This window comes from Capricornis sumatraensis, chromosome 21 (genome assembly GCF_032405125.1).
Source record: "Capricornis sumatraensis isolate serow.1 chromosome 21, serow.2, whole genome shotgun sequence".
Classification (NCBI taxonomy): domain Eukaryota; kingdom Metazoa; phylum Chordata; class Mammalia; order Artiodactyla; family Bovidae; genus Capricornis; species Capricornis sumatraensis.
The window spans coordinates 26,786,482-26,800,682 of NC_091089.1; the positions used below are offsets into that span (position 1 = coordinate 26,786,482).

Genomic DNA, 14,201 nt, shown 5'->3' on the forward strand with positions numbered 1-14,201 from the left:
AGTCGTGTCCGACTCTGTGCGACTCCATAGACGGCAGCCCACCAGGCTCCTAGATAGCATATACAAAAGCAGAGACATTACTTTGCCAACAAAGATCTGTCTAGTCAAGGCCATGGTTTTTCCAGTGGTCATGTATGGATGTGAAAGTTGGACTGTGAAGAAAGATGAACGCCGAAGAATTGATGCTTTTGAACTGTGGTGTTGGAGAAGACTCCTGAGAGTCCCCTGGACTGCAAGGAGATCCAACCAGTCCATTCTGAAGGAGATCAACCCTGGGATTTCTTTGGAAGGAATGATGCTAAAGCTGAAACTCCAATACTTTGGCCACCTCATGCGAAGAGTTGACTCATTGGAAAAGACTCTGATGCTGGGAGGGACTGGGGGCAGGAGGAAAAGGGGACGATAGAGGATGAGACGGCTGGATGGCATCACCGACTCGATGGACGTGAGTTTGAGTGAACTCCGGGAGATGGTGATGGACAGGGAGGCCTGGTGTGCTGCGATTCATGGGGTCACAAAGAGTGGGACACGACTGAGTGACTGAACTGAACTGAAGGTGTGTGTTTTGACACTCAGTTGTGTCCAACTCTTGTTGACCCCATGGACTGTAGTCTGCCAGACTCCTCTGTTGGTGGGGATTCTCCAGGCAAGAATACTAGAGTGGATTACCATGCCCTCCTCCAGGGTATTTTCCCAACCCAAGGATCAAACCCAGGTATCCTGCATTGCAGGCAGACTCTGGTATACTAGTAACAAATAATGACTTTCTCTGGGTGCTCCAAACATTGAGTTCCTTCCTCCTCATCTTTTTTAACCATTCACTTCTCTGTGTTTTGAATGTTTTCTGTTTGTGCCACCATTCTGAATCTCTTGCAAATAGGATTCTAATCTTCTAAATGTCTTCTGTCTACTTGAGCCCCAGGACTTGAGAAAAGGAAAGGGAAAGGAATACTGGAGGAAGTTTCCTAGAATGCTGGGTGAAGCCTTAGGACTGGATCCTTCCCAAGACATTGTGGATGGAGGTCTGGGAAAGAGAGGAAGAAAATCAGATAGCCTCTGATGAATCAATATTTAACACAAACCCACCTGCATCAAGAAAGAAAACTACTAACAGCCAAGGAGGATGTTAGTGTCATCAGAAGCAACTTTTTGGTTTTATTTTTCTACAACATATCAGTTCAGTTCAGTCGCTCCATCATGTCCGACTCTTTGTGACCGCATGAATTACAACACGTGAGGCCTCCCTGTCCATCACCAACTCCCGGAGTCAACTCAAACTCATGTCCATTGAGTCGGTGATGCCATCCAGCCATCTCATCCTCTGTCTGCCCTTCTCCTACTGCCCTCAATCCCTCCCAGCATCAGGGTCTTTACCAATGAGTCAACTCTTCGCATGAGGTGGCCAAAGTATTGGAGTTTCAGCTTCAGCATCAGTCCTTCCAGTGAACACCCAGGACTGATCTCCTGTAGAATGGACTAGTTGGATTGCCTTGCAGTCCAAGGGACTCTCAAAGAGTCTTCTCCAACACCGCAGTTCAAAAGTATCAATTCTTCAGCACTCAGCTTTCATCAGAGTCCAACTCTCACATTCATACATGACCACTGGAAAAACCATAGCCTTGACTAGACAGACCATTATTGGCAAAGTAATGTCTCTGCTTTTGAATATGCTATCTAGGTTGGTCATAACTTTTCTTCCAAGGAGTAAGCGTTTTTTTAATTTCATGGCTGCAATCTCCATCTACAGTGATTTTGGAGCCCCCAGAAATAAAGTCTGACACTGTTTCCACTGTTTCCCCATCTATTTCCCATGAAATAATGGAACCAGATGCCATGATCTGAGTTTTCTAAATGTTGAGCTTTAAGCCAACTTTTTCACTCTCCTCTTTCACTTTCATCAAGAGGCTTTTTAGTTCCTCTTCACTTTCTGCCATACGGGTGGTGTCATCTGCATATCTGAGGTTATTGATATTTCTTCTGGCAATCTTGATTCCAGCTTGTGCTTCATCCAGCCCAGCGTTTCTCATGATGTACTCTGCATAGAAGTTAAATAAGCAGGGTGACAATATACAGCCTTGATGTACTCCTTTTCCTATTTGGAACCAGTCTGTTGTTCCATGTCCAGTTCTAACTGTTGCTTCCTGATCTGCATATAGGTTTCTCAGGAGGCAGGTAAGGTGGTCTGGTATTCCCATCTCTTGAAGAATTTTCCAGTTTGTTGTGATCCACACAATCAAATGCTGTGGCACAATCAAAGCAGAAGTAGATGTTTTCCTGGAACTCTCTCGCTTTTTCAGTGATCCAGTGGATGTTGGCAATTTGATCTCTGGTTCCTCTGCCTTTTCTAAATCCAGCCTGAACATCTGGAAGTTCATGGTTCATGTACTGTTGAAGCCTGGCTTGGAGAATTTTGAGCATTACTTTGCTAGCGCGCGAGATGAGTGCAATTGTGTGGTAGTTTGAGCATTTTTTGGCCTTGCCCTTTCTTTGGGATTGGAATGAAAACTGACCTTTATATATAAGTAGTACTTTTAGATAATTCAAATGATGTAAAAGTACAAACATAATTTTAAATGATTTAATTAAATACATGTGCATATTTATCTTCTAGAAAATACAAGATGACTCACTGGAGGAAAATCTACGTTTAGCTCAAGAGTACCAGAGATTACAGAATATATTCTTAACAGTAAAGGGCAATTATTTCAGCCAGTATGAAAAACAACTATCATATGATGGTTCAATTAGAGATAAGAAACAGGTATGTTTTACTCATTTTTCTATTATAATGGTTTACTTGACATAGATACCACAAAAAGTAACAAGTAGACAGTCATGAGGTCCCCAGTCTTAGGGTGGTTGTTTATAGGCCACCAAATGGCACGTTTTCTTTTTTTAAAGTTTTCTTGTATATTTTTTTAACATTTTGAAGTTGAAGTTTGAGAAGCTATTTGAGAAATGAAAAAAAGCATACTTTTAATCTACTATTTTATACTAATTTACTTTTAAATATTATGGCCTGAAGTACCAAATATTTATAGTTCATAGATTTAAGTATATTACCATACACTTCAAATTTCGATTCTCTCTGTAGGTAACTTTTCATGATATACCTCTAATTCTTCCTCATGATTTATGAGCTCCGTATTTTGATTTCTATGAGGCTTAATTAGGAACTTGAAGAAATAGTTGACATCTCTGGTTATTAGAAATCATCGGAAATTCTAATACATTTTGTAAAACCTTCCATAATACTAAAAATAGAAAAGTAAAACACGCAATATGCCACAAATACAAAAGTAAAGAGAAAGCTCTGATCTTTAGTAGAGTGTCAGGACAGAGTTGCTTCTCTATATTCTTCTCCAGCTGCTCTTCACAAGAAGTTATTTTCCTTTGAGTCTTTGTTTCTTCCCAGAATTTAAATTTCAAAAACTAGAGGCATGATTAATTTCTAACAATTCACCTACCTATAAAAACCAGTAGGGGGCCTCCTCTGGTGGCTCAGTGGTAAAGAATCGCCTGCTAATGCAGGAGATGCAAGAGACATAGGTTTGATCCCTGGGTCGGGAAGACGCTCTGGAGAAGGAAATGGCAACCCACTCCAGTATTCTTGCCTGGAGAATTCCCATGGACAGAGATGCCTGGTGGGCTACAGTCCATATGGGGTCACAAAGAGTCAGACATGACTGAAAGACTAACACACACACACACGCACACACAGACACACAACTGTGAGTGACTGTTAACATTACATTCATCTGCTATGCTGTTTATAAACACGTTTTATTTCCTATCCATCTACTCTCATTTGAGTTAAAGCTTCCAAATATATTGGGAGAGAGGGTGTGTCTTCTTCTCTTAAAAATTTGTATTGAAGTATTATTAAGATGAAGGTAGATCAAGAAACAAATGTGTTTGGGAAAGAATTGAGAGCACAATTATATGCTAAAATCTTCCTCAAATCATGTGCCAGATTCAAAGAAAGAATACCCGTCTATCCATGGAGCTTTTGTCCAGTCACTTCATGCATTAGACATTGTTATTTAAACATGTTTTGTTGCTGATGATTGATGAGGATTAAAAAAAAATTGAAGTTAGTATTGTATATCCTTTTCTAACCAGAAGGAAAACAAAAATAAATCCTGTGTAAGTTTTTACCAGTTTGTGTAGAATCCTTTGGTGGCAAATGACAAATAAATTAGATACCAGCATGAATAGTGAAGAACGTGCATTTAAGAGAGATCCCTAACATAGTATTTACATAGTAAGAACCAACTTGTCTTGATGTCATTTTTGGAATTAAAGCATATCGATTCAGGATCCAAGGAGTGAGACTCTTGGATGACAGACAGTGGGGCATGCTAGGAGACTGGGTTTATGTTTCTGATGATCCCTCAAACGAATCACTTTTAGCACACCTGTTTCAGGGAAACTTTCAGAGATTTATTTGTACTTCCAGTCATTTTTCATTTCCATCCTTCAGCGATGGAGGTCATTAAGTGCAGGCTGCCCTTGTCGGTGTCATGTAGGATCAATTTGCTGCAATGGACAGAGAGGCCTTATTGATGCTGTTAAATCTGTCAGTGAGAAATCGTATGTCATTAGCGTCTAATGCACTGCTTACAGGATGGAATTTGGCCATCAAAATTGAGAAAACCCTTTAATATTTTGGTCCATTTTCTTGATATTGAAGCATTTCCCTTGACCAGTTTAGTTTTGGGTACACAAAAGCACTGCTCAACCTCTGATTCCCTTGTTGAATTTCCTGTTAGATAAAATGGAATTCTTTGTGTCTTTCTCCTGCTTTAGAATAATTTCATTGCTTCTGAACATACATTCCTTTTGGCAGAGTAAATAATTATATTTTAATTATCATACTTCTTAGGGAATATTAGTTTTTCTATACAGATGATTATACACTGTTCAACTTCTCAGTACTTTTAGAACAAGAGTAGCAAAGAAAGCTTAATGGAAGGGTAAAAAAATTAAATATTAAAAAAATGAAATATGACCCCATCCTTAACAACATTTTATATGCAGGTGACTCAAATTTTGTAATATTATAGTTTACTTTTGGTGATAGAATTATGTCTGCTTCTTTTGCATGTTTCTTGATACTTTCCTGTATATTTAAAATTTGCAGTGATGGATATTTTATGCTTTAAAAATCATAAACAAACAAAAACAATTAAGAAAAATTCTTATTAACCCTGTTCATAGGTAATTATAGAATAGAATCTGTTCTAAAACTTCTCAGATCTCAAAATTTTAAATAACACTAAAGAGGGATGGAGAGGAAATCATTGAAAAACAGCTTGTATTTCTGTGTTGAAAGCTTTAAATATATTTTTCATATTTTCTTTTTCTAAATAAAACCCATGGATACATTGATCAAATCACTGTGGGTTTGTTTCAATTGCTATCTAAAGCTCTTCAGGCCTACAAAGAAAAGTAAGCTAAGCAAGCATGCAAACATTGATGGTTTTGTTGGCTGAAAATAAGATCTCTTCCAAAACTTATTATATTTCAATTCTTTTATAAATGATTTATAAAGCTTAAACTTTTGGACTTCTCTAGTTCTCAGTGCTTTCATACTAAGGGAATACAAATTATTATAGAATCAGTCAATTCTTAACCAGCATTTATGTGATCCAGGAGTATGTGCCATACAATTTTCAAACATTCTCTCTGAAATACCCCCCAGTCGTCCTGGAAAGTTTTCTGTTATTATGATTTTCATCATCCCCTATGAGAGTATGGAGCTGCATTTTTAATGTGTTGCATGGTCACTTGAGTAGAGGAAGACTAACTGAGATGGGAATCAAACTCAGAATTTTCCTACATCCAACCATTTCATAGCCCTACTATAGCATTGCTAAACAAAGCCCAATATGTTGGGTTAAAAGCATGTAAAAACCATATAACTTATGGATTATGTCTCTAGTATCCAACTGAAACAGTATTTGATTCACTAATTATTTTTGTAATTTCATCTCATTGAAGCTACTTTTTCAGTGATGATTTTCTGGTGGGGAAAGGACTACTACTTATTCAGTTCAGTTCAGTTCAGTCGCTCAGTCGTGTCTGACTCTTTGCGACCCCATGAATCACAGCACCCCAGGCCTCCCTGTCCATCACCAACTCCTGGAGTTCACTCAGACTCACGTCCATTGAGTCAGTGATGCCATCCAGCCATCTCATCCTCTGTCGTCCCCTTCTCCTCCTGCCCCCAATCCCTCCCAGCATCAGAGTCCTTTCCAATGAGTCAACTCTTCGCATGAGGTGGCCAAAGTACTGGAGTTTCAGCTTTAGCATCATTCCTTCCAAAGAAATCCCAGGGCTGATCTTGTTATTAGAAGCTATTTAATTTCCATTAGGATTATAGATAGGTTTCATGACTCTTAAACTGTAAAACTAGGAGTGCCTTTAGAAATACACACAGCTCTTTAGAAGATTGTTTTGAAAATGAGGAATCTTAGGGCAAGAGTGACTCAGGGATTTAACATATATAAAGTTAATTAAAGAAAATTTGGTCCAGGACACAGTTGCCTTAACTTAGATTCAAGTGTCATCTCCAAGAGACTATGGATGAACATCTGCTGTGATATTTTCCCAAGGTTTTAGTGGACCAATAGCTGAGAAATAATGAGTAACTGCTATGGATGTGCTCAGTTTGGAGCATCATATTAAAGTGACCTGAGCTTGTGAAGGAATCACGTAGGTACATGAATCAGAAGACTACTCTGTGTTCTAAGGGATGCTTCTAGGTCTCGTGGAATGCAAACATTTCATCATTCATTTAATTATTCAGAATAAATGATTAATCATCCCTTGTACTGACAAAGATACAATCAAGGGCACAGGATTATGCTACCTCATTTCAGCTTCCAGGCTGACTGATGTGATCTCCAGAATCCAAGGGATTCTTTCCTAGAAATGACCATAGATTCAAAGCCCAACAACATCCTCTATTCACTTAACCAATGGACAGATCATGAACTTTTGCTATTTAATCTGGATTGCCTCAACCTCAATGGATGGTTTCCATCATAAAATCTCAAAAATATTGTATCATTCAGGTATATCATTAGCATGTTTTTGCTTCCCTCTTTTAGTTTTCAAATGTGGATTTCCTCTAAAATTCACTTTACATTGATTTGATGAGGAGTCAAAGTCAGTGCCAGCAATGAAAAAAAAATTTTCCTAAAGAAAATGTGAAAGCTGTTTTAGTTCTCATTTTTATAAGTATTTCATATTGCTTGTTATCTTGCATGTATTAAAAATAGGCTTCAGGTGGTGGTTTGTATGTGCTAGTTTCAATGTGGATAGAAATTCATTTCTTCACCAGGAAAAGCATAATTTTTAGATAGTTTTTGCCTCTGACAGCTATGTAATCTCCTCCTCCTTCTCTTAGAACACAGGGAGAAAAGCCTGTGCGTGCGCACGCGCACACACACACACATTCTAAAGGAGTTACCACACTTCATAGACTGATGAGCTTGCATTAAATTCCTACTATTCCTTTCGCTGAAGACCTCTCAGGAGACCTCTGATGAATGAATCTCTGTGATTCCTGAGACTGAAGACCATTGATCAGTTTTGTTTTACCCTAATGAATCTCCCTTCTGCTGTCCAGACTCCATGAGAGAAACACCAAAAACTAAGTGTATATTTCTGAATAATACTTTAGAAAAGTCCGCTTGGCTTAAATCGAACCAATTCTTCAGTCTAGTGCCATTTTTGAGTGAATTATAGACTTATGTATCTTTTATGCAATTTTGAGAAGATGATCTTCTGGTAGAATTACTTGACAGTAAACAGTATTCAAATGATAGCAACACCTTAAAAGTAATATACAATAGGTCCCCTCTATACGAATGAATTCCATCCTGAGAGTGTGTTTGTAAGTCCAATTTGTTCATAAGTCTAATAAAATTAGCCTAGGTACCCAGCTAACACAGTTGACTGGTACTGCACTATAATACATTTATAATACTTTCCACACAAATAATACATAAAAAAACAAATAAACACAAAAAATAACAAAACACTTTTTAAGTTTATAGTAGAGTACTGCTTGCATTGCAGGAGACCTGGGTTTGATCCCTGGATTGGGAAGATCACCTGGAGAAGGCAGCGGCAACCCACTCCAGTACTCTTGCCTGGAAAATCCCATGGGCGGAGGAGCCTGGTGGGCTACAGTCCATGGGGTCGCAAAGAGTCGGACACGACTGAGTGGCTTCACTTTGACTTTGACTTTAGAGTACAATAGCTGACATACAGGGACTGGCATTGAGCAAACAGGCAAGAAGAGTTACTGACTGGAAGAGAGAGAGGAGGTGAGAGACAGTAGAACTGAAGGATTGTCAGCAATAGGAAACGGAGGGCAAGCTGCAGTTTCACTCATGTCTGACGTCGATGGCACAAGTTCTGGTTCCTTGCTGGATTAAATTGTATATGCCCTCTTGAAAAATGATCCAGTGGTGTCTGGGTGGTACCGTACCATCTGCATCACCATTACTTTTGTGCTTGCTTCTGGACATCCAAGGTTTGAAGTAAAGATATTGTGCTGCTGTACTCTATCCAGTGTGTACAGTGAAGTAGATAAAAGCACAACCACTTGTAGAGGATGCACACATGTGACAGTGTGCGCCAGGCATGTGACCTAACTTACGGGACTGAACATGCGAAAGCACATTCACGTCTTTGAAAATTAGCAGCTTGAAGCTTTCTATGTAGGGGACTTACTGTATTGAGTGCAATGTGGTCCCTGATATATCAAAGACACTCTAGGTGTGTATGTGTGTGTATATAATCCCTCCACTTGGAACACCATCAGGTCTTGGCACATCACCAACAGTGGGGACCTATCAAGAATAAATCAAGTAGCTTAGATAATCACAAAGGTTCGAGAAACAACCAGGAACCTATGGCAAGTTGAACAATAAGTTTCAATTACACATGGTTACTGCTTCAAGACTAGGAGAGGTAATATATATATATAAGGTTTTGCTTAATACATAGGGAAGAAATATGGAGAGTCAGGCACAGTGAAGAAGTAAAGTAATATCTCCCAAATGAAAGGATGAAGAAAACCCTTAGAAGAGAACTGAATTCTTTACTTGATAAAGAATTCAAAATAATGGTCATAATGATGCTCATAATGATGGTCATAACGCAGGAGAAGAATGGATGAACACCGTGAGAACTTCAACAAAAAGAAAACATAAGAAAGTAGTGAAGACAAGTCACAGAGCTGTAGAATACAATAAATGAAAAAATACACTAGAGGGGTTCACAGCAGACCAGAAGAAGCAGCAGAAAGGGTCAGGAACTGAAAGACAATGAATCTCACCCAGACAGAGCAGCAAAATGAAGAGAGTTTTAACAGTGAAGATAGTTTAAGGGACCTATGGGATAACATCAAGCAGAGTAACATTCACCATCATAAGGTTTCCAGAAGAGAAAAGAGAGAAAGGAGCAGAAAATACATATGAAGACTTTTCTAACCTGTGGAAGGAAGCAGTCATCCAGGTTCAAGTAGCCCAGAGAGGTCAAAATAAGATGAACCCAAAGAGACACACAAATATTAGAGAATTTTAAAAGCAATGAAAGAAAATAACCATCATTACCTACAAAGAAAACCTAATTCCAACAGCAGATTTTTTCAACAGAAACTTTGTAGGTCAAAAGGGAGTGAAACAATATATTCAAAGGACTGAAAGGAAAATAATTCCCACCCAAGAATACACTACCCAACAAAAGCTAAGTGATTTCATCACCACTAAATCAGCCTTACCAAAAATGTTAAAAGACACTTGCTTAAGCTAAAAATAAATTGTACTAATTAATAATAAGAAAACATATAAAAGTAAAAATCTCACTGTTAAAACTAAATGTATAGTAAAGGTAATGAATTAATCATTAATAAAGCTAGTATAAGGGCTTTCAAGGTGGTGCAATGATGAAGAATCCACCTGCCAATGCAGGAGAGGTAGGAGATTCAGGTTTGATTCTTGGGTTGGGAAGATCCCCTGGAATAGGAAATGGCAACTCACTCCAGTATTCTTGCCTGGGAGATCCTGTGGATACAGGAGCTTGGGGGGCTACAGTCCATGGAGTCACAAAGAGTCGGACTAGGTACCCGAGCACACATGCAAAGCTAGCATAAAGGTTTAAAGACAAAAGTAGTAAAATTAACTAAAACTACAGCAATTAGTTAAAGGATATATAAAATAAAAAATATAAAATGTGTCATCAAAAATCTAAAATGGGGTGGAGTAAAGATGTAGTGTTTTGGCATGAATTCAATTTTAACTTGTTATCAGCTATGCTATATACATAGAATGTTATATGTGAACTCATATTTTGGGTATCAAGCATATCTACCATGGTAGATACCCAAAAGATAATGAGAAAAGAATCTAAACAAAAGATTATAGAAAGTCATCAATCACCAAGAAAGAAAGGAGCAGAAGAAAAGTGGAACAGAGGGAAACTACAAAACAGCCAGAACACAATTAATATAATGACAAAGAGGACTTTAGCACCACGTTTATATCAACGGATAGATCACGCTCATGGTTTGGAAGAGTTAATATTGTTTAAATGTTTATATTACTCAAAGCAGTATACAGATTCAAGGCAAACCCTATCAAAATTCTAAAGACATTTTTCACAGAAATAGAACAAGCAATCCTAGTTTGTATGGAAACACAAAAGACACTATATAGCCAAAGTAATCCTGAGTAAGAAAAACAAATCTGCATGCATCATGTTCTCTGACTTCAAACTCTATTACAAACCTGTATTAATCAAAAGAGTACAGAGAAGGCAATGGCACCCCACTCGTACTCTTGCCTGGAAAATCCCATGGATGGAGGAGCCTGGTAGGCTGCAGTCCATGGGGTCATGAAGAGTAGGACATGACTGAGTGACTTCACTTTCACTTTTCACTTTCATGCTTTGGAGAAGGAAATGGCAACCCACTCCAGTGTTCTTGCCTGGAGAATCCCAGGGATGGTGGAGCCTGGTGGGCTGCCATCTAGGGGGTGACACAGAGTCGGACATGACTGAAGTGACTTAGCAGCAGCATGGTATTTGCATAAAACAGACACATTGGTCAATGAAACAAAATAGAGATCCCAGAAATTAACTCACTCTATACATGTTCAAGGAGCTAAGAATATACAATGAGGAAAGGGTAGCCTTTTAAATAAATGGTATGGGGAAAACTGGGAAGCCACATGCCAAAGAGTCAAACTAGAGCACCATCTTACATTATGTTATACACAAAGGTTAACTCAGAGTGACTTAGGCCTGAATGTATGGCTTGAAGCCATAATACTACAGTAGAACATAAGTAGTAAGCTATATGACATTAATCTTGGTGCGAAAGTTTGGATCTGGGTCCAAAAACACAGACAACAAAAGCAAAAACAAGCAATGGGTCTACATCAAACTAAAACTCTTCTCACAACAAAAGAAAACATCAACGAAATGAAAATACAAGCTACTGAATGAGAGAAAATATTTGCAAATCATATATCCAGTTCAATTCAATTCAGTTCAGTTGCTCAGTCATGTCTGACTCTTTGTGACCCCATGGACTGCAGCACACCAGGCTTCCCTATCCATCACCAACTCCTGGAGCTCGCTCAAACTCATGTCCATTGAGTCGATGAGGCCATCCAACCATCTCATCCTCTATTGTCCCCTTCTCCTCCTGCCTTCAATCTTTCCAGCCATCAGGGCCTTTTCTAGTGAGTCAGTACTTTGCATCAGGTGGCCAAAGTATTGGAGTTTCAGCTTCAGCATCAGTCCTTCCAATCAATATTCAGGACTGATTTTCTTTAGGATGAACTGGTTGGATCTCCTTGAAGTCCAAGGGACTCTCAAGAGTCTTCTCCAACACCACAGTTCAAAAGCATTAATTCTTTGGCCTTCTTTATAGTCCAACTCTCACATCCATACATGACTACTGGAAAAACCACAGCTTTGAATAGACAGACCTTTGTTGGCAAAGTAATGTCTCTGTTTTTTAATATGCTCTCTAGGCTGGTCATAGCTTTTCTTCCAAGGAGCAAGCATCTTTTAATTTCATGGCTGCAGTCACCATCTGCAGTGATTTGGGAGCCCCCCAAAATAGAAGTCTCTCACTGTTTTCACTGTTTCCCCATCTATTTGCCATGAAGTGATAGGACCAGGTGCCATGATCTTAGTTTTCTGAATGCTGAGTTTTAAGTCAACTTTTTCACTCTCCTCTTTCACTTTCATCAAGAGGCTCTTTAGTTCTTCTTAGCTTTCTGCCATAAGGGTGGTGTTATCTGCATATCTGAGGTTATTAATATTTCTCCCAGCAATCTTGATTCCAGCTTGTGCTTCATCCAGCCCAGTGTTTCTCATGATGTACCCGGCATAGAAGTTAAATAAGCAGGGTTATTTATGCTCATGATGTACTCTGCTGCTGCTAAGTCACTTCAGTCGTGCCCGACTCTGTGAGACCCCATAGACAGAGCCCACCAGGCTCTGCCATCCCTGGGATTCTCTAGGCAAGAACACTGGAGTGGGTTGCCATTTCCTTCTCCAATGCATGAAAGTGAAAAGTGAAAGTGAAGTCGCTCAGTCGTGTCCAACTCTTTGCGACCCCATGGACTGCAGCCTACCAGGCTCCTCTGTCCATGAGATTTTCCAGGCAAGAGTACTGGAGTGAGTTGCCATTGCCTTCTCCTGCATATACGTTAAATAAGACAATATACAGCCTTGACATATTCCTTTCCTGATTTGGAGCCAGTCTGTTTTTCCATGTGCAGTTCTAACTGTTGCTTCTTGACCTGCATAGATATTTCCAGTAAGGGATTAATATCCAAAATATATAAAGAACTCATAAAACACAGTAACAATTTGATATTAAAATTGGCAGAAGATCTGAATGGACCTTTTTCCAAAGAAGACACATAGATGGCCAAGAGGCACATGAAATGATTCTTAACATCACGAATCATCAGGAAAATGCACATCAAAACCACAGCGAGATACCGCCTCACACCTGTTAGATTGGCTTTTATCAAAAGTAACCAATGTTAATGAGGATGTGGGGGAAAAGGAACCTTTGGGCATTATTGGTAGGAACGTCAATTGCTGCATTCACTGCAGTAGGGAAAAGCAGTATGGAGGAGCCTCAGAAAATTAAAAATGAAACTACCATATGATCCAACAATTCCACTTCGGGGTATTTATCCAAAGAGAATAGAAATACTCATTTGAAAAGATGCATGCACCCGTTTCTTCATGGCAGCATTATTAAAATAGCCAACATATGGAAACAACCTAAGTGGATTTTCATCAACAGATGAATGTATAAAGAAGATATGATATTGACACACAATTAAATCTTACTCAGCTATGTAAAAGAATGAAATCTTGACATTTGTAACAAGATTATGGGCCTTGAGGGAATTATTCTAAGTGAAATAAGTCAGAGAGAAAGATAAATACCATATAAACTTATATCAGAAGTCTAAAATACAAAACAAACAAAACTAAAATCATAGGTACAGAGAACAGAATGTTTGTCGCTAGAGGGGAGGGGAGTTGGCAAGTTGGCAAAACAAGTGAAAGGCATCAGGAAGTACAAAATCCAGTTATGAATTAATCACACGATGTAATGTACAACATGTTGACTATAGTCAATAGTAATATAGAGCATACTTGGCAGTTGCAAGACAGAAAATACTAAGACTGGGGTGCTGGATAGTGACTAGATTTACTGTGTTGATCATTTTGCAGTGTACACAGATATCAAATCATTATTTTATATACCTGAAATGTGTATGATATTATATGTCAATTATACCTCAAATTTAAAAAATAAGTAACTATTAAAAAATGAACAAGTAGATGTTAAAAAATATTTCCCTTTGTCAGCTGGGTAATTCTCACAGCTTTTCTATAAAAGTCATCCTGAATAATCTAGATATCCCTTTTTAAATTTTGTACTATCTAATCACAGTAAAACACTGATTAAAAAAAAAAAAACTATACCCACAGCTAACACATTATCTGAGGAAGGGAAAGATAACACCACAGTGAATAATATAGCTTTAAAATTTTTGAAGTTGTTTCAGATATAAAATCATTTTCAAATTATTTCCTATGGTGCTGGTAATCAGAATTGTGTTGTTTTTCTAGGAAAAATCCTC

General features: G+C 38.5%; 1 protein-coding gene across 1 annotated transcript in view; it reads left to right on the forward strand.

The window, feature by feature from the left end:
* Window positions 1-14,201, forward strand: part of CCDC178 (coiled-coil domain containing 178) — a 368,604-nt gene that overhangs the window by 232,825 nt on the left and 121,578 nt on the right. The window contains exon 18 of the mRNA XM_068993651.1: window positions 2,612-2,761. Coding sequence (XP_068849752.1) covers window positions 2,612-2,761 — 150 coding nt within the window. The remainder of the gene's footprint in view (window positions 1-2,611; window positions 2,762-14,201) is intronic.